The sequence below is a fragment of the Heloderma suspectum genome, chromosome 5 (genome assembly GCF_057233095.1).
Source record: "Heloderma suspectum isolate Gila_16-S chromosome 5, 16-S_ref, whole genome shotgun sequence".
In the NCBI taxonomy this organism is placed as follows: Eukaryota; Metazoa; Chordata; class Lepidosauria; order Squamata; family Helodermatidae; genus Heloderma; species Heloderma suspectum.
Window position 1 is genome coordinate 143,520,412 of NC_139462.1, and position 27,253 is coordinate 143,547,664.

General features: G+C 43.8%; 1 protein-coding gene across 7 annotated transcripts in view; it reads left to right on the forward strand.

The window, feature by feature from the left end:
• TNS3 (tensin 3) overlaps window positions 1-27,253 on the forward strand; it is a 321,108-nt gene that overhangs the window by 147,959 nt on the left and 145,896 nt on the right. For 5 of the 7 annotated variants that reach the window (XM_084857723.1, XM_084857721.1, XM_084857725.1 and 2 more), the window contains one exon: window positions 12,388-12,426. The exons of the other annotated variants lie outside the window; for them this stretch is intronic. In XM_084857723.1, the coding sequence (XP_084713849.1) occupies window positions 12,388-12,426 (39 nt within the window). The remainder of the gene's footprint in view (window positions 1-12,387; window positions 12,427-27,253) is intronic. 7 annotated transcript variants of the gene reach the window in all.

Genomic DNA, 27,253 nt, shown 5'->3' on the forward strand with positions numbered 1-27,253 from the left:
GTCCCCATGAGCAGAGAAGTGATGTAATATTAGGCATCATTTATCTGCAAAATATTTTTCTCTACATTGGGTTTCGTGTCAGCGTAATGAACTGTTCAGTGAATGAGTCTTCTGACTGAATATGAAACAGGGGGTGTAGGGTGACATAAGAATATAAAATGGCTTTTAATGCACATAAAGCCTGCATTGTTTAAAAGTACAGAAGTGTCGTGCTGAAGGTCATGCATTAGAGCAGTTTGGTCCTCTGTTTACTTCTTGGCTTAAAAGCATTTAAAAGTAGACGATTGTTTTAAGATAAGAAATCACACTTCATCAGGTTCTTTTTATTTTACTGTTCTCCCCCCACCCCGCTGCCCTCTTTAGCGGGGAGGGGACGGAAGAAAGATGTATTGTTTAAGGGTCTGGGGCTGAGTCATGTACATACACCATTTCAAGAGCAATTATCTGTTACTTAAGGAAACTAAATACAATAACTAGAGGAGGGGAAAAATGGGCTATGATCCTAAGCATATGCATTTCGAAGAAATTTTCTTTAAATTCACTTCGGCTAGAGTGTACTTCAGTGCTGGGGTGTTCCAGTTTTAGATTTCTTTGCTTCTTGTTTTCTTTTTCCTTCCTCACCCGTTTTTCCTTTTGTGTCATGTTGTCTTCGATTTTAAGCCTGAGAGTAGGGACTGTCCTGTTTTTACTGATTTGCAAGCTGCTCTGGGAGCCTTTCCAGCTGAAGAGTGGGGTATAAATGCTTTAAATAAAAGAAGAGAGCAATCGCATGGCCTCTGAGCCTGTCCAGTGGAGCGCTCCAATGTCGGAGGTGCCCAATCATCTAAAACACTGCCAAGCTCTTGCTGGCAGGGTGGGAGGAACAGCAGATATTTTTTCCCTGAAAATTAATTTTCTGTCAGATGGGTCTCAGAACATCTAATTCTTCCCCTGTGTTGGGGGCAAGGACAGGGGCTGAGAAGGCTGTTGGATCTAGTGGATCCACGGCCTCTCCCTGCCCCACCCACTGCTCCGCCCCCAACACGGCCATATCTTCCCTTCCCAAGGGTGGAGTTCTGACCTTGGGAGAGGGAGCCACCATGGAGCTTTCCATGGCGGCTGGGAGGAGTTGGATCTCCTCCGAGGTTGGAGCCCTGTTTCTGTCCTTGGAAGGGAAGATTTGCTGCATCCTATGGCCCCTCAGATGCTTTCTAGGGGCGATAGGATTGCTAAATTAGGATTTGTTTTTAAGTGCACCAATTTTATTTAAATAGGCGTTGGTCTCCCATCTAAGCTTGTATTTCCCCTGTTTTGCTTTAAAAACGTGGATTTAGACCATATGATGCTTCTCTTTTCTATCCACAAACTCCTTGCCCTTTAACATTAATAGAGCTTCCATGACTTTGTCTCTGGCCTCATTTCCTTTTGCTCCCCAAACTCTTCCACCCTCAGTGCATTGAACTACACTTGGGCATATTTTTATTTATTTATTTATTTATTTATTTATTTTATTACATTTCTATACCACCCCATATTCATTCCCTATTATCTTTGTGTCCCTCCCTCCACCTTTTAATCTGTTGTCACATATTCTGTTGAAGTTTAGATTATGAACTGCTTGGAAAATGGACCTGTCACTTTAAGCACCATGTACTTTCACGCTTAGCATTGATGTAGTGCTTTTAGAGAGTCCAAATGTTGCCCCCTTGTTTTAGAATGCTGCTTTTTTGGTTGAGCTCAACAGCTGCTATGCACCAGGAATAGGAATTAGGTTCCAATAGCCAGAATCTTAGGTGGGAATATTTTTCAGTGTTTTGCCAAGAGAATCAAAGGAAACTGTGAACAATGGCTCTGTGTAGAGCACAGTGTTGTGGAAGGGAGAAGTTTATTAGATGGGTGTGTAACTCATTCACTAATTTTAAGAGAAGTAATGACAGTGATGCCTTTATCCTCCGTTGTGTTTAACAGAGGCCTGACCTATGCCTATAGAATGAAGGAGAGTTAATCCAATGCTGTACTTCAGGATAACAGAGCATTTTAATGCTAATAACATTTGCCCAATCGTGTTGCAAAAATGTCATAATTCAATTGCCGCTTATATTGCATTTCAATTTTTTTTAGAATCACAGCAATAAATCTTTTGCATGAAGCTTTTCTTTGGTGTCTTCTCTACCCCCCTCCCTAGCTTTGACTAAATATCAAAAAAGCGGCGGGGGGGGGGGACTAAATGCTTCGAATACATCAGCTTCCAGATGTTTTTGTGGTTAAAACTGGAGAACAGTTTCTATTTAAAATATTTCTGGAGATGGGGCCCTTCACATATTAGGTCACCCGGCTTTCTATGCTGGTGGGAAGGGTTATTTTTTTCTTCCTTTGGAACGTTGCCACTTTTTGTCAGAAAAGACTGAATGAGATCTTTGGTCTAGACCAGAGGTGAGCAACCTGTGGCCCACCAGAAGTTTTTGGACTCCAAATCCTGTCAGCCCCACCTGGCATGGCCAGTGCTAAGGGATGATAAGAAGTCCAACAACATCTAGAGGGCCACAGGTTGTCCAGGTTAGGTTTGGAACATTCGTGTCACTTGTAGAAGTAATGGAAAAGTGAGGGTGCTTTTTATCATGCTCAGTGTCGTACCAGATTTTCTGCAAAATGGCACGCAACCATTTATTGCAGGGGTTGGGAACCTCAGACATGCAGGCCAAATCTGGCCCTGTGGGGGCCCCAATCCGACCCTCTGGGGTTCTCGCCTTTGATTGCACACATGGATTTTTGAAGTGAGCTGGGATCTACGTGTGGCCTGATGTAAGCAGACAAGCAGGGCCCTGCTCACCTCGCAAATATGAGCACCTGCCTCCATGACCTTCCCATTCCTATGTTTCCCAAAGGCCCACAAACCTTGCTTGGGGCAAAAGAAGGCAGGGAGCAGGCACTCCAGCTCCCCAGCAAAGTGACTCTTACTGCTGAGGAGGAGATTCTTACTGCTGAGGAGGAGACCTGGTGGGGAAAGGATGCTCTACTGGGAAGCTGAAGTGCCTGCCTGCCTGCCGCTGCTGCCTTCTGACTGCCACCTTAGTGGGGTTGAAGCAACCTGCCTCTCTGTGCATGACTGCAGTTTAAAAAACAATGCTGCTTGTCTGGGGAAAGTTTCGGGTGGTTACATCACATATTTGTTTACAGGCTAATGTCGCAGCAAAAATTATCCTCCTCTCTGTTTAAATCTCCATACATTTGAGGAATGTGCCTATTTGCAATATATTACATCGTGGAAATAATTTTTAATTCAAGGATAAGACTTAAATCCAAAAAGTATATATGGCACGTATCCATAGTTAGAAATATATAAACTTGGAGAAACATTTTGACTGCCTTCCTGAATTTCTCTCTCTTTCTTATATGCTTGATAAGAAATGCACATTTGGGCAAAAACAACAACAAAAACCCTTAACAAGATATAGTACAGCTCTCCTGGACACCATGCTACTTTATAAGGTGGGATGGGTCAAAGTGTCCCCCCAAGTCAAAAACTCCCAGCACATAGAAAACTAGCATGTTAAGGAAGTGCTCCTGCAAGTTCTGGCCATCTGCACTTTGTTTCTGCTTCTTGGTCCCCTTGCAGAGAAGGCAAAGGATGAGCGAAGCGGAGTGCACTTTGCTCATCCTTCACTTTGCTTGTCCTTTACCTTCCCTGCAAGCAAAGCCAGCTTCCCAGCTGAAGTGCCTACTGGAAGAGTTTCAGCCAGGGACCCAATGACATCAGGGGTGGGCCCCTGCCCCTGACATAACTGGCAGGGTCCTGCCCCCTGATGTTATCTGGCCAATGGGTGGGTCTGCGGCGGAGGGGGAATCTAGGCCCTGGAGCCAGTATGGTTCCCCACCCATTCCACTGAGAAGGTAAACCTGTGTCTGGGCTGTACCACTTCAGAGTTCAGGTGGGGACACACATGGTGGACTGCTTCTCCATAAAAATATAGATCCATGTACACAGAATATTATGTTAGGTGGAGGATCTAGGCTAGCCTTTCTCACCAATACCTAGTTCTCTACAGGGAAGGATAATTCTCTCTTTTGTATGGAGGAAATTTGATTATGTGATTGACCAGGCACAGGTCTACCACCTTGGTGAGAACTCAGCCACAGAGAGGCTGGGGTAGAATTCTTTTTGAAGCACAAACAGTAGTTGGTACTCAGTCTATAAACTCTGGGAGCTTAAAGTTGTTTGGGGGAAAGCAAAAACATAATCTGTTACAGGTCTCTAAGGCAGGAACACCAACAAAGACTAAACAGTGAGCAGAAATCAAGGGTTGCTCCATCGGTTAATCAGATCTTAGAAATCTTAGAAATGAATAATGAACAAATTGGGGTTAAATGGCTGCCCACATGACGCTGACTCAGCAGTGTTGTTTTTTTTTCCCCTGGAAGATTTTTCTGCTGCCTAAACTGGTAAGGGGAAGGTGAGACAGTACTCCACTTCCTGGCTCAGTCAATGTACACAAGCAAAGCTATTTTGAAAGAATGTCAAGGGACTGGAATTTGTCCCTCCCTTAGCAAGTGACTGTCATTCCTTAGCAAGTGACTGTCATTGGGAAGGGCATCTTCGGAGAACCTCCCCCCCACCCCGGTTGTTTTCGGATTAGCCTATGGATCACTTTACATATTACATTTTCAGGTACCCATGTGATGCGTGAATGTGGCAAACATGTTTGGAGACTCCTATAACACACTGATATACTCATTACAGAGCTAAGATTAAGTGGTGTCGCCCAGGACCTAGTACGAGATGTAAATGTTGTTGAACCAGTTGGAAACATTGATCACATTTGACTTCAAAAGAGGAAACTTCTCTAAAATGAGGGAACTGGTGAAGAGGAAGTTAAAACGGGGAGTCAAGAGTATTAAATCCCTTCAAAATGTTTGGAGATTACTCAAAACCACGATAATAGAAGCCTAGCTAAAATGTATGCCACAGGTTAGGAAAGGTAGCACCAGGTCCAAAAGGTCACCGGCATGGCTAACGAACAGTGTTAAGGGAGCTATTCGAGAAAAGAGAGCATCCTTCAGAAAATGGAAGTCTTGCCCAAGTGAGGAAAACCAAAGGCAGCACAAGCTTGCACAAAGGTGATGCAAGCAGACAATAAGAGATACAAAAAAGCATTTTGAAGAGCTTATCACTAACAACATCAAGGCCAACAATAAAGAATTCTTTAAATATATCAGAAGCAGAAAACCAGCTAGGGAGGCAGTTGAACCATTGGATGACAATGGAATTAAAGGAGTACAGAATGAGATTGCAGAGAAGCTGAATGGATTATTTTCATCTGTCTTCACTGCAGAAGATATAGGGCAGATACAGTACCTGTCCCTGAACTGATATTTTCAGGAAGGAAGTCTGAGGAACAGAGGCAAATAGTGGTGACAAAAGTTGAAGTTCTCAACCTTACTGAGAAATTCAAAGCAAATAAATCATTGGACCCAGATGGTATCTATCCTACAGTTCTCAAAGAACTCAAATATGAAATTGCTGATCTTCTAACCAAAATATGCAACATGTTCCTAAGATCAGCCTCTATACCAGATGGAAGATGGCCAATGTAACACCAATTTTCAAAAAGGGATGGGGGGGGGTCCAGGAAATTACAGGCCTGTTAGCTTAAAAACATCTGTTCTGGGTCAATTGGTTGAAGGCATTATTAAAGAGAAAATGAATAAGCATATAGAAGGACAAACCCTGCTGAAAAGAATCAACATGGCTTCTGCAAAGGTAAGTCCTGTCTTACTGACCTTTTAGAGTTCTTTGAGAGTGTCAATAAACATGTAGAAAGGGGTGATCCAGTAGACATTGTTTATTTGGACTTCCAAAAGGCTTCCAAAGATTCCTGAGCAAATTTAGCAATCATGGAATGAGAGGACAGGTCCTCTTATGGATCAGTAACTGGTTAAAGAAGAGAAAGCAGAGAGTAGGAATAAATGGTAAATTCTCCCAATGGAGGGAAGTAAATAGTGGGTCCAAAAGGGATCTGTATTAGGACCAATGCTTTTCAACCTGTTCATAAATGATCTGGAATTAGGAGTGAGCAGTGAAGTGGCCAAGTTTGTGGATGACACCAACTTATTTAGGGTGGTTAAAACAAAAAGTGATTGTGAAGAGCTCCAAAAGGATCTCTCCAAACTGGGGGAATGGGCATCTAAATGTCAAATTCAGTTCAATCTAAGCAAGTGTAAAGTGATGTACATTGGGGCAAAAAATCTCAGCTTCAAGTATAGCCTGATGGGATCTGAGCTAGCAGTGACCGACCAGGAAATAAACCTTGGGATTGTGGTGGACAGCTCAATGCAGATGTCAACCCAGTGTGCGACCGCTGTAAAAAAGGTAAACTCCATGTTAGGCATAATTAGAAAAGGAATTGAGAATAAAACTGCCAAGAACAGCAAACTGCCAGTGGCTGTTCTAAATCAGTGCCTGGGCATGGTAATGGACTGGATGAGGGCCAATAAACTGAAACTCAATCCAGACAAGACGGAGGTACTGTTAGTGGGTGGTTCGTCTGCCCGGCTAGGTGATATTCAACCTGTTCTGGAGGGGGTTACACTCCCCCTAAAGGATCAGGTTCGTAGTTTGGGGGTGCTCTTGGATCCAGAACTGTCACTCGAGGCACAGGTGAACTCAGTGGCACGGAGCACTTTTTATCAGCTTAGGCTGGCATACCAACTACGCCCTTATCTGGACAGAGATAGCCTAGTTACAGTTATCCATGCTCTGATAACTTCTTGTCTGGATTACTGCAATGCATTATACGTGGGGCTGCCTTTGAAAATGGTCCGGAAACTTCAGCTGGTCCAAAATAGGGCAGCAAGATTGTTAACAGGGACTGGCCAATGAGCTCATATTACGCCAGTACTTTTCCAGCTGCACTGGCTGCCAGTCCATTTCCGGGCCCGATTCAAAGTGCTGGTATTAACATTCAAATCCCTTAATGGCTTGGGGCCAGGTTATCTGAAGGATCACCTCCTCCCATATGTGCCTGCCTGGACCTTGAGATCATCCTCAGCGGCCCTTCTCCATGAGCCCCTGCCAAAGGAAGCGAGGCGGGTGGCTACTAGGAGGAGGGCTTTTTCTGCTGTGGCACCCCGGCTCTGGAATGAGCTCCCTGGTGAGGTTCACCTGGCACCTACATTGTATTCCTTTCGGCGCCAGGTGAAGACCTTTTTATTTTCCCAGGCATTTTAGCATTTTAGCTTTCTAAACTTTTAGCTTTGCTGTTTTAAATCTGTATTTTAAACTCCTGCACTGCTGCTAGGTTTTATTGTGGTTGTATTGCTATATTGTGGTTTTAATGTTCTATATATTTTAAATTGTTTTATTCTGTGCTGTTTGGTTTTAATTTTTGTGAACCACCCAGAGAGCTTTGGCTATTGGGCGGCATAGAAATAAATAAATAAATAAATAAATAAATAAAATATCATATTACCCTTATACAAATCTGTAGTGTGACCACACTTGGAATACTGTGCCTAGTTCTGGTCACCACACCTAAAAAAAGATATTGTAGAGCTGGAAAAAGTGCAGAAAGGGGCAAGTAAAATGATCGCATCTCCCCTATGAGAGAAGGCTACAACAGCTGGGATTGTTTAGCCTGGAAAAAAGGAGGGTGAGGGGAGACATGATAAAGGTGTACGAAATTTTGCCTGGTGTGGAGAATGTGGATAAGGAGACATTTTTCTCCCTCTCTCATAATACTAGACCCCAGTGGGGTCATCCTATGAAGCTGATTGGTGGGAGATTCAGGACTTCTTCACACAGCGCACAGTTAAACTATGGAATTCGCTACCACAAGAAGTAATGAAGGCCACCAATTTGGGTGGCTTTAAAAGGAGGTTAGACAAATTCCTGGAGGAAAAGGCTATCAATGGCTACTAGTCTTGATGGCTATGTGAGCCTATGTGCACCAGTTGCTGGGGAACATGTGTGGGAGGGTGCTGTGGTGCTCATGCCCTGCTTGTGGGTTCCTGGTTGACAGCTGGTTGGCCACTGTATGAACAGAATGCTGGACTAGATGGACCCTTGGTCTGATCCAGCATGGCTCTTCTTATGTTCTTACATTCTTACTGTTAGTTAAGATGAAGCCACACTCTCTAGCCAATCCAGGTCTGTTGCTGCATAATGTGTGAAATGGCCTGCTTAATCATTTAAGGAAAACCATATTCTAAAACAATCATCGATCCTTCTTGTATATTCCAACCATCCCTAACCTGTTGTCCTCCAGATGTGTTGGACTACAACTCCTATCACCCTGAGGCAACATGGCTATTGGACATGCTGTGTGGGGATTATGGGAGGTATGGTGGGTGTATTCTAACCTTCTTTTCTATAAATCCTTTGGGATTTTGCTCTTAAAATTAGCCTGCTGTGATATTACTAAGCAAATAAGTTTTCCTGCTTTACAAAGAAGAGCATTGATTGTAAAAGTTTTTCTGGCTTTGAATTGTGCTTCTGAGGCTGTGTGGCTCACTCTTTTGTATAGAGCATTTATTTAGTCAAAGAGGCTGAAATAAATGCTCTAAATGGGGTGGGGGGCAAAGACACAGCAAAGATCAAAGCTATAGGCAGCTGGGAAGGTGAATTCTATGAAAGGTAATTGTTGAATGTAATAGTCGGGATTCTTAATCAAAGAATCAGTGATATAACAGACGGGGGCACTGTTGTATCGCATGTGAAGCATACATTCCAGTCTAATTTATTTCCTTAGTGGTGTGTTATGCTAGAAGAAACCAACTAATGACACAGTATCTGCTTGCATTAAGCAAAAGTATTTGTTATCACCACAGGCAGCGATTGCTTGCTAATTGCAGCCTTTTATGTGGCACTGATATAAAGAAAAGATACTGATGTATCTTGACAATGATTACTGCAGGCAGAACCCTTGTTAAAGAACTGAATTCACACTGAACTCTTATTCAGTTTGGGGCTTGCTTTTGAGGGCGTGCTTCATCTCTAGGCACAGTGGCTGCATGGGTGCAACAATGGTTTATTGTTACAGGAACAGCCTAGGCAAGCCTCTGGCTTGCATGTTCCCCCTTGTCCTTCAGCGTAGCCACGAGGAGATTGGAAACTTAAACTTTCAATTAACTGCAGTGTTATATCCAAACCCTGAACTGTGGTTTATCTACATCACAATTATGGTTTGCTAAATCAAGCCAGCTTCATCAATCAAGCTTTGCACTAGGCTTGTTTCAACAAACCATAGTTTAGACTAACCACAATTTGTCCAGGTTTGACATAATACTAAACATAATCCTAAATAGTCAAAAATGGAAGCTAATATTTCTAAACTCCACCTTGTGGCTCTGTCAGAAGAGAGGGAAGCTTGGGTACGTGGTGGTGGTGGGGAAGCGCATGAACCTAAAGCTTACCTATGATCATTATACAATAACAAACCATAGTTTATCATTACTTTGGAATGCAGCTAGTGTTGGGAGTGGCAGATCCTACCAGTAGTTCTTGGCCTCTGTAGCTTCCAGTGGTGTAACGGAGCCAGGAATTGCAGGGACGCAGCACTGTCACTTTTTTATTAGCAGGGATGCTGACATCCTCTGACACCCCCTCAAAATTCCCTGTTCTGTCTGAGCTTAGCTGCAATTCCCACAGTAGCTGGGGGGAAATGAATTTCCCCAGAAACAATGTATTGTCATGCAGAGTATTTTGGAGTGACATGCTCTCGAATGGGCCACTAAGACCCAGTAGCTTTACAAAAGATGATCCTGATGGAGATGGAAACAGCTAGAACTGGTTTGTTGATATGGATCAGCACAGCTGCCTGAACTTTTGGACTCCACTTGGGGCGTGGCTATGAAGCGGCCTGCACTTCAGAATTTACCACATTGGTACCCTCTTCTTCTTGTGGTCTTTAATGTATCTGGAGGCTGGGTAGGAAGGTGCTTTGCTTTATTTTCTCTAAAACCTTGGGCTAGAATCTAAAGCACTCACACAGTAGAAAATCTAATGGCTGTGGCCTCAGGTCAATTCATGCAGTTCTTGGTGCATGGTAGCTACTTGAAATTACTGCGTGTGCTAGCTTTGTATCTGTAGCCATTAGTTTAATGGCTCATTTGCATGCCGTTACAGCATACCCACATTTAACATTTAGACTCTGTGGTCATGGACACTTACCTCAGCATTTAGTCATTTATGCACTTATCAAGGTCAAGTGGCTGTCATGTGCCTGAGGGGTTGTGTGAATCTGGCTCCTGATCACTTCAGATGTCTTCCTCTCCTTCACACACTTCTGGGGCTACAGGGAGATTTAAGTGAGGGGAAAGTAAACGGATCTGTAGGGGGCATAGCAGAAGGAGGACATGAGTGCGTTCGCCCGTTGCACAAGTCAGTCATGCTTCCTCTTCCGCCACTTCTTAGAGGGCTCAAAGTGGAATCTCATTGACATAAATAGGACTTACTTTGAGAGGGCCTTCTGTGCAGTAGCTCCACACCTTTGGAACAAGCTGCCATCGGAGGTCCACCATTTTCCATCATTGCAGGCTTTTAAGAAGGCCTTGAAAACATAGTATTTTACCTTGGCCTTCTCTTAATATGACTGCTATTGTTGCTGTTACTGCTGTTATAATTGTTGCTGGTGTTATTGTTGGCTTTTATTGTTGTTTTTATTGTTTTTTATGTTTCTATCGCTTTTAATATTTTAACTGTAAAATATTTTAACTGTAAAATACAATTTTTTATGTATTTTATTGCTGTAAGTTGCCTTGGGAGGGCTTCTGCCCAGAAAAGCGGCCAAGAAATGTTTTAAATAAATAAATTAAGCAAAAAACCCTTGGATTAAAACCTATGTATTTTCTCAGTCCTTCTAAATCTGGCTAATGCAGCCTTCCCCAACCTGGTGCGCTCCAGATGTTTTGTACATCAACTCTCATCAACCCCAGCCAGCATGGCCAGTGATCAGGAATGCTGAGAGTTGTAGTCCAAATCATCTGGAGGGCACCAGGTTGCAGAAGGCTGGCCTAATGTGTAGGCGGTTAAAGAAACAACTGCCCCAACCCCAAACACTTTCATTTTGCTGGCCTTTCTAATTTCCTTTATGCATTTTTCATATGCTGAGGAATCTCAGGGCTTCTGCCACGGAATCCTTGCATGTTGCAAAGGATTGTGGGCCATGTTTTGAGGTGTAATCATTTTGGGGAGGAAATAGTTAGGCCTATTGGCTTCATGTGAAATAAACGTTCCGCCTAGAATGCATGCAGTGTTCCCTTTAGCTATATTTTGCAAGGGAATTCTAGTATTGGGAGACACCTTACCTTTTTCAGGATAGCCTTTCATTCAATCCTTTCAGTACTGAACCTTTCAGAAGCAGACAGCATTCCTCAAAACATAGTTTGAAAACCACTGGTTTAGGTGGTTTAGTGTATGTTTTCTTTACCCTTTAATATTGTACACCACATTGAGCTTCTTTTTCTTTTCTTTTTTAAAGGATGTTAATAAATATAGATTGGTGCATGCCTAGATCTCCAGTAAATTCAGGTTCTTCAATATAGTGGAAGTCTGTTTGACTGCTCTCTGCTTCTATAAGGAATAATGTATCACACACCTGTCTAAGAAAGGTCAAAAGGTGTTATGCTTTTTGACAGTAGCAGGAGGTCTGATTCAGAGGTGTTTTATATATAAGGATATACATGTTCATGTTAGACAGAACATCAAGAATGCATGGGCTGTCTTTCAACAACAGGTGTCTTTGAGATTTTGCTTAACATTTTCCACCTGTTTGGCACACTAGTTTAGTCTGTTTCTCAAAGATTAGTCAGATGGTAGCAGCCATGTGAGAGACACAAATAAGTTATGTACCTTGTATGCCATAGCCGCCCCCCCCCCCCCAGTAGAGGTTAAATTCTTTTCCTTGTATTTTTCTGAAGTAATGAATGTCTAATATTTTCACTGTGAAATGTATGGAATGGATTTAATTTGTACTAATTTGTTTTTGTGAACATTGAAGGGTGTGCGATTTCAGATGAAGTTTGTTTTTTCTGGGGGAGAAAGTGGTCTGGCAGCGTTTTCAAAATCTAAAGTACTTCTGTCTATAGAAAAATCAATGTTGATGTTCCATTAGAAAAGCCCAAAGGGAGGAAGAAAGGAAAAAAGTCCTCCTATTTGTGAAAGTGTGAACATCTGTCAAGCAGATTCTGTTCATGCTAGTATTAGTTAGTTCTCTGAATTGGGTGATGTGTCTGTTCTTCACCTTTTGGCTCAAGGTAGCATTGCAGTAAAATAATAATAAAATCCCTCTTAGAGTCTGAACCCTTTTGCTGATGTTGTAATCTGTGTTCAGATTACCTGAAATTACTTTGATGCTGACAGAATCAAACTTGCAACGATAATCTGTATTACATTTTTCCCTTTTATTCCCTCAGGTTGTGACACCCTGCTTCCTGCCAGTCAACTACCCATTGGTAAGAATGTCTGACAAAAGCATTGTTCAATGAATGCATTTGGGAGAGCAGTAGGCACAAATAGCTCCCCCCAACACTCCCCCCCAAAACACTCTCTCTGTCTGTCTGTCTGTCTGTCTGTCTCTCTCTAACACACACACACACACACACACACACACACACAGCCCTTGCCAAAGCTCATCAGAGTTCAGTTCAGAGTCTCTGGATATAGTGTTGGATCCTATTATTTACGTCATTACTCATCACCATGGCTTGGTTCGGTACTTTCCAGGAACCAGATGTGTGTTAGGGGGTCCACTGAGAACCAGTGCCATCCCTTGTGTCAAATGAGAACACACCTCTGATAATCTGAGACTTTCTCTGTTTGTGTCCCCTGTCCACTAATTCCACTTCCATCCTGTTATCAGTTAAAGAGCCTCCTTTCTCAGGAGCTCATAAGTATCTGAAGTAGTCTCGTTCAACCTTGCAGCATGTCTTAACCCCTCATTCATGATTTTTGGATAAGGACGCAGGGCCTCCAGGTCCAGAGGATATGGCTTCCAGGCTGGCATCAGCTCTGGCATTTCTCTTTTTAGAAGTGGCAACTGTATCTGCCTGCATGCACGGCTGCCGCCAACCTAGAGAAGCTGAGCTCAGTGGAAGAATCCTGCCTCACTGCACAAGATTTCTTTCTTGACTTTCTACTCTAGAGAGGGGTGGGGTGGGGTGGGGCGGGGTGGGGGAATATGGCTGATGAACATATGAATTAAGTTCAGGTTTATTTGTTTTAGCCATGCAATTAGAACAAAGTAGAAGAAGAACAAACTAGAAAAAAGGCACAAAGCTTATTTCCACTATAGCAGATCCTGCCACGTATACCCAGGGTTAATCCAAATGACAGTTGAGCATGAGTCTTAATAAAATTTTGTCATGTTTTAATTGGAACCAAGGCAGATGAAACTATTATCTGCTTAACACTCTCTTGTTGTTGTTGGCAAGTAAATGTCAGTTTATGTACCTGCTGTACTGGAGAAGTCAAAGAGTTGTTATACCAGTCTGTAGATGTCTGGGAAAAACATTCTTACTTACATTGTTGAAAGTTCATGACTACTGGTCTACATTATAAAAAATAGAATATTTTTATTATATTTATAACCTTTTGCAAGGAACCCAAGGTGGCTTACATAGTCGTCCTCCTCCTCTCAATTTTATCCTTCCAACAACCCTGTGAGGTAGGTTAGGCTGAGAGTCAGTGATTGGCCCAAAGTCACCTGGTGAGCTTCATGGTAGAGTGGGGATTAGAACCCAGGTCTCCCAAGTCCCAGTCCAACACTCTAACCCAGGGTCCCTGACCTTTTCGGACCTGTGGGCTCATTTGGGAATTTGAGAGACTGCTGTGGGCACCACCACAAAATGCCTAATCAGTGGATTGCTGTTTTGGTGTCTACATTTTACGTCTATGAATCTTAGGCTGCATTTTGTTCAGCAAAACCTTTTGCTCCTTGCTGAACGAAGGAAGCGTGTATAAAGGGAGTCTGTCCTGATCCTGTATATAAAATGGAAGCAGAAAGCTCTGTCTTAAGTGCGGGATTTTTAGGCTGGTGTAGAGATGCTCCCAGAACTCTGTGGAATAGATCAAGGCCCTGGGCAATAGATTCATTCTTCTGGTCAAAAAAGAAAATAATGCCTACTTTAAACACACATTCGCTGCATCATGGAGAAAGCAAGAAAATTCCAGAAAAACGTATATTTCTGCTTCATTGACTACGCTAAAGCCTTTGATTGTGTGGATCACAACAAACTGTGGCAAATTCTTAAAGTGATGGGAGTACCAGACCACCTTACCTGTCTCCTGAGAAACCTGTACGAGGGTCAAGAAGCAACATTAAGAACCAGACATGGAACAACCGATTGGTTCAAAATTGGGAAAGGAGTAAGACAAGGTTGCATATTGTCACCCTGCTTATTTAACTTATATGCAGAGTATATCATGAGAAACGCCAGTTTGGATGAATCAGAGGTCGGAATTAAGATTGCCGGGAGAATTATCAACAACCTCCGATATGCAGACGATACCACCCTAATGGCAGAAAGCAAAGAGGATCTCAACAGCCTCTTGTTGAGGGTGAAAGAGGAGAGTGCAAAAGCTGGTTTGAAACTCAACATTAAAAAAACTAAGATCACGGCATCTGGCCCTATCACTTCCTGGCATATAGAAGGGGAAGAAATGGAAGCAGTGACAGATTTTACTTTCTTGGGCTCCAAGATCACTGCAGACGGTGACTGTAGCCATGAAATTAAAAGACGTGCTCCTTGGGAGGAAAGCTATGGCATACCTAGACAGCATAGTAAGAAGCAGAGACATCACCTTGCCGACAAAGGTCCGTCTAATCAAAGCTATGGTTTTCCCAGTAGTAATGTATGGCTGTGAGAGCTGGACTATAAGGAAGGCTGAGCGTCGAAGAATTGATGCTTTCGTGGTGCTGGAGAAGACTCTTACGAGTCCCCTGGACTGCTAGGAGGTCAAATCAGTCCATCCTAAAGGAAATCAACCCTGAGTGCTCATTGGAAGGACAGATACTGAAGCTGAAGCTGAAATATTTTGGCCACCTAATGCGAAGAGAAAACTCCCTGGAAAAGACCCTGATGCTGGGAAAGACTGAAGGCAAAAAGAGAAGGGGACGGCAGAGGATGAGATGGCTAGATAGCATCACCGATGCAATGAATATGAACTTGAGCACGCTCCGGGAGAGAGCGCAGGACAGGAAGGCCTGGCATGCTATGGTCCATGAACATTCAGCTTCAGAATTCTACTATTTCTTGTTAGTGCTTAGATTGTGCTTAGATTTAGGAAGAGCTTATTACGGTCAACCCCATTTGGGCAAAGGAATATTTTTAATCTTTAGAAAGGCTGGCATTTTGCATTCTTGTTGTTCAGTCGTTCAGTCGTGTCCGACTCTTCGTGACCCCATGGACCATAGCACGCCAGGCCTTCCTGTCCTGCGCTCTCTCCCGGAGCGTGCTCAAGTTCATATTCATTGCATCCGTGATGCTATCTAGCCATCTCATCCTCTGCCGTCCCCTTCTCCTTTTGCCTTCAGTCTTTCCCAGCATCAGGGTCTTTTCCAGGGAGTTTTCTCTTCGCATTAGGTGGCCAAAATATTGGAGCTTCAGCTTCATTATCTGTCCTTCCAATGAGCACTCAGGGTTGATTTCCTTTAGGATGGACTGATTTGACCTCCTTGCAGTCCAGGGGACTCGTAAGAGGCTTCTCCAGCACCACAGTTCGAAAGCATCCATTCTTCGGCGCTCAGCCTTCCTTATAGTCCAGCTCTCACAGCCATACATTACTACTGGGAAAACCATAGCTTTGATTAGACGGACCTTTGTCGGCAAGGTGATGTCTCTGCTTCTTACTATGCTGTCTAGGTTGGCCATAGCTTTCCTCCCAAGGAGCAAGCGTCTTTTAATTTCATGGCTACAGTCACCATCTGCGGTGATCTTGGAGCCCAAGAAAGTAAAATCTGTCACTGCTTCCATTTCTTCCCCTTCTATATGCCAGGAAGTGATGGGGCCAGATGCCATGATCTTCGTTTTTTTAATGTTGAGTTTCAAACCAGCTTTTGCACTCTCCTCTTTCACCCTCAACAAGAGGCTCTTGAGATCCTCTTCGCTTTCTGCCATTAGGGTGGTATCGTCTGCATATCGGAGGTTGTTGATAATTCTCCCAGCAATCTTAATTCCGACCTCTGATTCATCCAACCCGGCATTTCTCATGATGTACTCTGCATATAAGTTAAATAAGCAGGGTGACAATATGCAGCCTTGTCGTACTCCTTTCCCAATTTTGAACCAATCGGTTGTTCCATGTCTGGTTCTTACTGTTGCTTCTTGACCCTCGTACAGGTTTCTCAGGAGACAGGTAAGGTGGTCTGGTACTCCCATCACTTTCAGAATTTGCCACAGTTTGTTGTGATCCACACAATCAAAGGCTTTAGCGTAGTCAATGAAGCAGAAATAGACGTTTTTCTGGAATTCTCTTGCTTTCTCCATGATGCAGCGAATGTTGGCGATTTGATCTCTAGTTCCTCTGCCTCTTCTAAACCCAGCTTGTACTTCCGGTAGTTCTCGGTTCGCATACTGCTGAAGCCTAGCTTGTAGGATTTTGAGCATCACCTTGCTGGCATGTGAAATGAGCGCAATTGTGCGGTAGTTTGAACACTCTTTGGCGTTGCCCTTCTTTGGAATTGGAATGTAAACTGACCTTTTCCAGTCTTGTGGCCACTGTTGAGTGTTCCAGATTTGTTGGCATATTGAATGCAGCACTTTAACAGCATCATCTTTTAGGATTTTAAATAGCTCGGCTGGAATACTGTCATCTCCGCTAGCTTTGTTGTTACTAATGCTTCCTAAGGCCCACTTGACTTCACTCTCTAGGATGTCCGGCTCAAGTTCAGTGACCGCACTGTCATGGCTATCAGGGACATTCAGATCTTTCCTGTATAGTTCTTCTGTGTATTCTTGCCACCTCTTCTTAATCTCATCTGCTTCTGTTAGGTCCCTGCCTTCTTTGTCCTTGATCATGCCCGTCTTTGCACAAAACATTCTCTTGAGATCTCCAATTTTCTTGAAGAGATCTCTAGTCTTTCCCATTCTGTTGTTTTCCTCGATTTCTTTGCATTGTTCATTTAAGAAGGCCTTCTTGTCTCTCCTTGCTATTCTCTGGAACTCTGCATTCAGTTGGGTATATCTTCCCCTTTCTCCCTTGCTTTTTGCTTCCCTTCTTTCCTCAGCTACTTGTAAAGCCTCATCAGACAGCCACTTTGCTTTCTTGCATTTCTTTTTCTTTGGGATGGATTTCGTTGCTGCCTCCTGAACAATGTTACGGACCTCCGTCCATAGTTCCTCAGGCACTCTGTCTATCAGGTCTAATCCCTGAAATCTATTCCTCACCTCCACTGTATATTCATAAGGGATATGATTTAGGTCATACCTGAACGGTTTAGTGGTTTTCCCGATGTTCTTCAATTTAAGCCGAAATTTTGCAAGAAGCAGCTCATGATCTGAACCACAGTCAGCTCCAGGTCTTGTTTTTACTGACTGTATGGAGCTTCTCCATCTTTGGCTGCAAAGGACATAATCAATCTGATTTCGATATTGACCATCTGGTGACGTCCATGTGTAGAGTCGCCTCTTGTGCTGTTGGAAAAGAGTGTTTGCTATGATCAGCATGTTCTCTTGGCAAAACTCTATTAGCTTTTGTCCTGCTTCATTTTGTACACCAAGGCCATGCCTGCCTGTTATCCCGGTGATTTCTTGACTTCCTACTTTAGCATTCCAATCCCCTATAATGAAGAGGACATCTTTTTTTGGTGTTAGTTCTAGAAGGTGTTGTAGGTCTTCATAGAACCGATCAACCTCAGCTTCTTCAGCCTCAGTGGTTGGGGCATAGACTTGAATTACTGTGATGTTGAATGGTTTGCCTTGGATTCGTACTGAGATCATTCTATCATTTTTAAGATTGTACCCCAGTACTGCTTTTCCCACCCTTTTGTTGACTATGAGTGCTACTCCATTTCTTCTAAGGGATTCTTGCCCACAATAGTAGATATGATGGTCACCTGAATTAAATTCGCCCATGCCTGTCCATTTTAGTTCGCTGATGCCCAAGATGTCGATGTTCAATCTTGCCATCTCATGTTTGACCACCTCCAGCTTACCTTGATTCATTGATCTGACATTCCAGGTTCCTAAACAATATTGTTCTTTACAGCATCGGATTTTCTTTTCACCGCCAGACACATCCACAGCTGAGTGTCCTTTCGGCTTTGGCCCAGCCGCTTCACTCTTTCTGGCGCTACTTGGAAATACCCTCTGCTCTTCCCCAGTAGCATATTGGACACCTTCCGACCCGAGGGGCTCATCTTCCGGCGTCATCTCTTTTAGCCTTGTGATACGTTCCATGGGGTTTTCTTGGCAAGAATACTGGAGTGGGTTGCCATTTCCTTCTCCAGTGGACCACATTTTGTCAGAACTCTCTGCCATGACCTGTCCGTCTTGGGTGGCCCTGCACGGCATAGCTTATGGCTTCACTGAGTTACGCAAGCCCCTTCGCCACAACAAGGCAGTGATCCATGAAGGGGATTTTGCATTCTGCCAGATGTTATTTGGGGGGGGGAGCTGAAAACAGCAACATCTTCAGTAGACATTTAAAGTTGTTGCCGATGGAAATAACTTCACTTTCAAGCATGGCTGTCAACTGATTTTTATGTGCATGACTCTATAGCCAAGCATTAGTCTTGAGCCAGCAGAGGGAGCCCATATTGTTACACTAAATTAAAGCATTGCAAGTCCTAAGAGAAAATAAAGAATTTAATCTTACTGAAAGGGAACAAAGTATGGGGTGCATTCCATTTCTTAATATTCCCAATCAGAGATTGGGTTTGCTATGAATGAAGGTGAGAACTTCAATATAATTTATTTCTCTAAGAAATCAGATTATCAGTCTATTGTCCTTCTGTGTATACCAGGTTGGGGAAAGCTGTGATAAAGTGAAGGAATGTTGGCTATTTTCTCATTCTGTACTATGGAGGAGAGCTTGCAATCCCTACTCATTCCCCATTTTTCTTTGAGGCATGCTGTGGTGGAAACTGTGTGGGCGACTTCCGGAGGGGCCATTTGTAGAGCAGTGTTTCACAGACTTTTGATATCAGGGGTGCCGTCTTTTTCTGGAGACACACTTCAGTCTTAAGCCCCGAAAGATCCTGCATATTTTCTCAGTCAAGGAGCAAGAACGGGCAGCTGTTCTCCTTGCAAATGCACAATGGCTCAGTTCCTCCCCTTTTCAAAATCAGTTGGGGCTCAGGGATGGGACTGTACTTACTGGGCAAAATGGTGATGCTTCAGTGATTCTGCCGTGCCTGTCAGCTGTAGTGCAGTTTGCATTTGAGAATTTAATCCTGATGTATACTCATTCCCTCCAGAGATGGGGGTGGCAGCAAGGGATCAGTATCCTGAACTGTAGGGCAGATCGTGATGGATGTCCTCCATGTAGTGGCTTACTTTGTCCTCAAGGCCCACTTTGGCCCTTCTTGTGGCACATGCGTGTGCTTTGGCACACAGTTTGTGAAATACTGTCCTAGAAGAGTCCCACCATGGGTGCAAGGGGTTGGTCCCAGGCATGGTCAGAAGGCACATGAGACAGCGACCTTGCTGAAGCTAAGCAGGTCTGGGTCTGGTCAGTGTCTTGGAGGGGAGACCAGCTGGGAACCACATGTAGCCACCTTGAGTTCCATGATGGAAGAAAGGTGGGATATAAATGAAATAAATAAAATAAAAGGGGTTGAACTTGATGAACACTTTTTGAACTTCAGCCGCTTTCTGGCCATACGATTGTGTGCACTGATGGCTGTTTCACATTTTGCTTTTTGAACATGGCTGTAAAAAGTACCCGAGTTTTAAATGGCCAGTTTATTCACTTTGTGTTTGAGCTGCATTCACAGTTAACATTTACATAGCTGAGTGTCCCCGCAATAAATCTAGACCGTAGTGACTGGGAAGGGGCCAAACTTTACTTCTGTATTTTATTGTTGTTGTTGTTCAGTCGTTAAGTCATGTTAAACATGTTCCTCATTCGCAATTGACAGTGACATGAGTGGATTGTACTCTTTAAACACAAATACCTTTTTGGAGTTGAATTTTGAGAAGTATGAATTGGCTCTGATAGAAGAGATGTTGACCTTCTAGTGACCTTCTGATTGAATTAGTTGAAAATGGCTGCTCCTTTCAGCTTGGAAGTTTCTGACATTTGAATGCTTTTGAACTGAACCTATAGTTTGTCCCCTCCTTAAAAGCATTACTTGGCTATTCAAGTATATTGAAGTAGGTCTACTTTGTCTCGGGCAATGGGTGGCATTCCTAACCTTGGGCAAACATTGTATTGTGCATGCACCTAACATTTGAAAGTCATTCTTACTAACATTTATCAAGATACAAGCTTGTATTCGAAGCTTTGAAGTTCTCAGCACCATTCCTCTAGATCGGCAGGCTGCTCAAAAGAACAGGATTTCAGTTTCTTTTTAAAGTTATGATAGACTAATTTGCATACCCACCCAGTGTTTCTAACTAACCCATCTGGAACTTCTTCCCCTGCCCCAGAAGAATGATCTTCAGATCAAGTAAGTTTCAAGGCTAGTTTGTGCTTTTGCAGTATCAATGTTAACCTTTTATTTTTTATTTTAATTTGGCAAGGTTAGCTCCGCCATGTAAAATAGATAAGTGTAAAATCTTTTGTGGCCATTGGTCCACTGTCAGTTGTAGTCCGGTGTGTGTGTGTGTATGTGTGTGTGTTTCCTGTAGTTGAGGCACAGCTCTATAATTAAAGCATTTTGGAGAACCCATGTTCATGTATTATGTAGACCATGCTCATGTATTTTTGTGCTCTTCTTTGAGAATGTTTTGGACTGGAGAACATATGAGAAACAATAGAAAGCTCTTATTTGAAGGAGGTGGATTGCATGCCAGAAGTTATAATCTTACATTTGTGTCACATGTAGGTTGCTTCTGTACATAATGCCAAACAACGCTTTAGCATTACGAGAACAAGCCTAGCCACCCCCTCAGGCTTGCACACTCTCGTCATTCCCTCTCCTCCTCTGTCGTGGCTGCGAGGAGGAGACCAGGAGCTTCTATTTCCATTTTAGATTCAATGCGGTTTAGTCTGTCACCTGAACCCTAAACTGAGGTTTGAAATTGGCTTATTTCCACTAACCATAGTTAAGGAGAACTGCAGCTTGTCTGGACTGGGACAACATGGCAAGCGGTGGTTAATTGGAAATTTATTTATTTAGGGCACAATCCTATTGAGATAGCTGGCAACCTCCGAAATTGGAGGCTACCAACTATCCTATGCAGGGCGTATAGAGCATGGAGGGGATCCTCTTCTCTGTGCTCCAGCCAACCTGCATTTGTGGCTCTAGGGAAGGAGATGGAAGGGGCCTGGAGACCCCATAGGAAGCTGTCTGAAGTGGCTTCTGCGGTCTCTGGACCACCCCCTTTTCACCCTCTCCCTGCTCCATTTGCAAGCACAGACAGCGGAGGTACAAAAAGAACTGTGCCAGTTATGAGGGGATGGGGACAGGGAGCGCAGTTTCTGGGAACTAAGGTAGGATGACCTCAGTTTCCAGAAACCGAAAAATCCCGTGGCCAGCTAGACAGTGTCTAGTTGCCATAGGATTGCTCTCTTATTATATTTCTATACCACCTAAAAGCCAAATCTCTCTGGGCAGTTCACAAAAATTAATGGAAACAAAAGCTTCCGAACTTCTTGCTGTTGGTGCTGGAGGAGAAGGGAGTGGGTGAAGACTGCGGTGTTAGCATTATGTCAGAACCAGCTCATACAGTCTCAGTTCGTTCTAAGATGCCATTCTGGTAATGATTTCTGTAGCTGCTGTTTAATTTAGACATGTTTGAGTAAACAACGAGCTTAATGTAGATACATTTATTTATTTTATTTTATTAATTAATTAGTGAGCCACTATGAAATATGACATAAAATGCAAAATTAGAATGGAATCATATGTCTTTGCCTACGAAAATATTGGACATGCAAGGCCCTTGTACTCTGTTAGATGTACTTCTCATGGTGAAACTCTTCAGCTGTTGTGGTATTGTATCATGATATGGGATGGGGACTTCCCGGTGCCTTCTCCCAGGCTTTGGGAGGCCAGGCTAACTCCATCTTTGATGTCCTTCTGCCGGCAGGCAAAGACATATGATTTAATTCTAATTTCACATTTCATGTCATGTTTTACAGTTGTTCACTAATAAATAAATAAATAAACAAACAAACAAATAATATTTAGTATGTGACTTGTAGATTGCATTCTTCTTGGACAGTGCTAGTAGTGTGCATAAGCTGTATCTGAGTAAATGTGGTGTAGTGGGTGTGTTATACACAGTGATAGGCTTAGACTGGAGAGGCCGGGAATTAAAGCCCCACTCATCAACGGGGTAACTCTGTTATTTTTCAGCCTAGTCTTACCTCACAGAGTTATGTTTGAGGATAAAATGGGGTCTTCCCCATGCAGGCTGCCCTGGGCTCCTGGGAGGAAGGGTGCAAGATGAACATGGAAACAAAAATTAAAAAAAGAAGAGTCTTTGACCACATGCTCTTGAAACATGATTAATGAATTCAGTCAGTTATTATGGTTCAACCAAGGGTGATTACATTTATAAAAGACTATTCATTCAGCCAATGCTTAGTTTGTAATCAGAACTTTACACCACATAATAAATCAGTTCAGGGATTGCCATGGCAGGATAAGCTCATTTTTTGGAGATAAGCTCATCTCAGCTTTTGCACTGCAACGACAAATTAATCATGATTGTTGAGAAGAAATTGTAATTTTGCTTGATTACTTACATCAAGCCAGGCAATTGTGCCCAAAGCCTAATCCTTGATTTTGCATAGATCAAACATTATAGAAGGTAATGGTAAAGATAATCTTCTCTTTGCAACTTGCATATACATAAACACACTCTCAGTTTATATCTGGGACTGCAGTCCTAAATACACTTACTCGAGTAAGTTTCATTGCACTCAGAGGAGACTCTGACCAAATTTGCATAGGTCTGCAATGCTACAATATTGACCTGTCAGATACTGAGAAGCCAAGGTTTGAAAAAGCAGGTAAGGCCTGTGTGTTAAATGTCATGAAGATGACCTTCAAACCCATACATCCTTTTTAATAAGAGGCAGTGCAGTGTAGTGGATAGAGGGATGGACTGGGACTTGGGAGATCTGGGTTCTAGTCCCTATTCGGCCATGAAGCTCACTGGGTGACTTTGCGCCAGTCACTGACTCTCACCCTAACCTACTTTACAGGGTTGTTGTGAGGATAAAATGGTGAGGAGAAGGAGGACCTTGTAAGTGAACTTGGGTTCTTTGGAGGAAAAAAAAAAGCAGGATATAAATGTAATGACAGAGAAATGGATGGATGTAGCATGAAGGTTATGCTAATAGCTGGATCTTGCTGGAGCTTTGCTGGAATTCTCTTTTATTTTATTTATTTATTTATTTATTTATTTATTGCATTTATACCCTGCCTTTCTCCCTCTCGCAAGGAACTCAAGGCAGCTTACATTATCCTCCTCCTCACCGTTGTATCCTCACAACAACAACCCTGTGAGGTAGGTTGGGCTGAGAGTCTGCGACTGGCCCAAAGTCACCCAGTGAGCTTCCATGGCCAAGTGGGGACTAGAACCCGGATCTCCCAGCTCCCAGTCCGTCACTCTCACCACTACACTACACTGGCTCTCTTTGATTTGTTAATCAAAATATACAAGTAAGATCTGCAACATGACGTTCCAGGGTGCCACCCAGCCATGCCCTTTTCCAGGATACTGCATTCCATTTCACTTCCCTGGTTTTCCATTTCCCCGCCAACAGACACTCAGTGTTCTATGGCCACTAGCATGCCCCTCATGGGCTATTTTTTCGGGGAGGGGATTTTGTAAAGATTGCTGATACTTTCCATGTGTGTGTGTGTTTGGTGCCATTTTGGCTACATAAAGATTCACTCATACTCTGAAAATGAGTTTGCTATTAATATATAGGGTAACTAAATGTATTAGTGCATACTAGACTCTGAATAAATAGGTATTGGGGATGCAAATCACCTGATCTCACCCTTCTGTTGTGTCAGTGTGCAGTCACATGGTTTTGCATATAGTCTAATCCTCTCTCTTTAGTAATGTAACTTCGGGAATACATCCAAGCCCTATGACATTGGAGGGAGCAATTCTATCAGGATAGGCGACCACCTCTGAACTCTGAGGTGACTGTCTGCCCAATGCAGGGCGGGCAGAGCGTGGAGGGGATCCTCTCCTCTGCGCTCTGGCTGTCCTGCATTTGTGGCTAGATGGCCGAATTCAGCTGTGTAGCTGCGGGACTTCGGAGTGGTGGTTGGGGGAGGCTGGATGACACATAGGAAGCATCATACCAGCACTTCCACACTCCCCGCCCCTGGGAATCCCCCTTTTTGCCCCACTCCATGCTGCTAATCCGAGTGCGGAGCCCGGGGACGATCCACGCCGCCTATGAGGTAGCAGGGGAGGGGGCAGGGAGGTGGTTTTCCGGGAACCGACCTCGGAGTATGGGTCCCTAGGTCAGTTCCTGGAAACCAAACAATCCTATGGCTGTCTATCCAGTGTCTAGTGGCCATAGGACTGTGCCCTTAATCATTATTTTTGGCTACTCATGGCTGCTTTAACTGCCAAGAGATACTGTCTCTAATGTTGGAAATTGTCCTTTTACCTGAGAATTGACTAGTGGATAGACAATCTGCTAGATCAGACTACAAAGTACAGTTTTCAATAGATGGAGAGACCAGAACACTTTGAGGAAATCTGTCTTGACTTTCCCAAACACTATGAGATTAAAACAGTCACATCACACACAGTGTGTCCATGTGTGGACATACATTGTGCCTAAATTGAGTAGAAGAGCCCTCTCCCTTTGCAGGAAAATAGGTGGGTGGGATTTAGAATCATTGTCTGGTACCCACTAAACTCCCAACGTTGGCAGGATCGAAGAGATGTGCATGTAAGCTGCACTCACGCTACCAGGAAATGCAGTGTCCAGGCACAAGTCCCCAGTCAGTTGGGGCAGGGATTTTGAGAGCCTTGATGGAAGTAAGTGCCTACAGTCTAATTTGAGCCAAAACAGATCTGACAGTGGCCACAGGTAAAGCAGTTGCCCATGTATCGTTCCACACTCACTGTTTCCATGTATAGACATACTTAACACATGCAATTTGCTTGTAGAGTTAGCATGTCAGTGGCACAGTTGCCTAGGCTACCAGTTGCTAATGTGCTCGCTTAATATGCAAATGAGCTGTCTGAAAGGGAAGTACATTTATACATGATTGGCTAAAGCAGGCACAGGGAACCGCTAACGTAGAATGGTATGATAGGAAAGCGCATGCAATTTGCACTGGACACACCAGAACGGAATGTATCATTGTTTGTTTGTTTATTTACAATATTTATATAATGCTCCACATCAGAAGATTTCGGAGTGGTGAACAACACAGTAAAAGAATAAAACAGCAGGTTAAGAAAGTTAAAACATTTTTTAAAAGACAAACCCCAATAAAGTGGAATTTAACAAACCAAAGTTGGTCATGCAAGGAAGGCCTCTTGAAAGAACAACGTCTTCAGGAGGCACCAGAAAGAACACAATGTTGGTGCCTGCCTGACCTCGAAAGGCAGGGAATTCCACAGGAAGGGAGCCACCACACTGAAGGCTCTTTTCCTGGTGGACTCCAACCGGGCCATAGCTCCATGTGGAACCACCAGAACATGCCCTCTGATGACCTCAATGACTGGGCAGGTTGGTAAAGAAGGAGGCGCTCTCTCAGGTATCCTGGTCCCACGTTGTTTAGGGCTTTGTACACAAGTACTGATACCTTAAACCTGGCCCAGTAGCGAATAGGCAGCCAGTGCAGTTCCCTCAGCAGAGGATGCTGAAAAGGGGCAGCTTGCGACAACAGCCGAGCTGCTGCATTCTGCACTAGCTCCAGCTTCTGGACCAGCCTTAAGGGCAGCCCCACATAACGCGCATTGCAGTAATCCAGTCTTGAGGTTACTAATGCCTGTACCACCGTGGTCAAGCTATCCCTGTCCAGGAGAGGCTGCAGCTGGTGAACCAGCCAAAGCTGGTAAAAGGCACTCTGAGCCGCCATGACCACTTGGGCCTCCAGCGACAATGATGGATCTAGGAGTACCCTCAGACTACGGACCTGATCTTTCAGAGGGAGTGCAACCCCATCCAGAACAGGCAATGATCCTGTCTCCCAGACCCGGGAACCACTCACCCACAGGGCTTCTGTCTTGCCAGGATTCAGCTTCAGTTTATTGGCCCTCATCCAGCCCATTACTGAGTCTAGGCACTGATTCAGGACTTGCACAGCCTCTCCTGATTCAGATGTCACAGGGAGATAGAGCTGCATGTCATCAGCATACTGATGGCATTTAGTTCCAAATCCCCTAACGACCACTCCCAGCGGCTTCATATAGATGTTAAACAACATTGGAGACAAGATGGTACCCTGCGGCACCCCATAGCTCAATTACCAAGGGGCTGAGGTGTAGTCACCCAATGTTACTCTCTGAAATCGGGCCCGTAGGTAGGACTGGAACCACTGTAACACGGTGCCTCCAATACCCATCCCATGAGTCAATCCAGGAGGATAAGATAGTCGATGGTATCAAAAGCCGATGAGAGATCGAGCAGAATTAACAGGGTTGCATTCCCCCTGTCCCTCTCTCGATAAAGGCCATTAATCAGGGAGACCAAGTCTGATTCAGTCCTGTAACCAAGATGAAACCCAGATTGAAATGGGTCTAGATAATCGGCATCCTCCAAGAGTGCCTGCAGTTGGACCGCCATGACCCTCTCAAGTATCTTCCCTAGAAAAGGGGTATTTGCGACTGGGTGGTAGTTGTCTAATACCCTTGGGTCCAGAGTGGGCTTCTTCAGGAGTGGACACACTACTGCCTCCTTAAGGACAGCAGGGACCACCCCTTCCCATAGGGAAGCATTTATCACTCCCTGGACCCACCATGAGTCATACCCCCTCATCTAGCTTTTATTAGCCAGGAGTGACAGGGATCAAGAGGGCATGTGGTTGGTCGCATTATTGCAAGCATCTTGTCCACATCATCAGACCATAACAACTGGAACTGATCCCACAAAATCGGGCAGATGGTGGTATCAGACACCTCGATTGGTACTGCACTAACAACAGCATCAGGTTCACTGTGGAGGCGAGCGATTTTGTCCTCC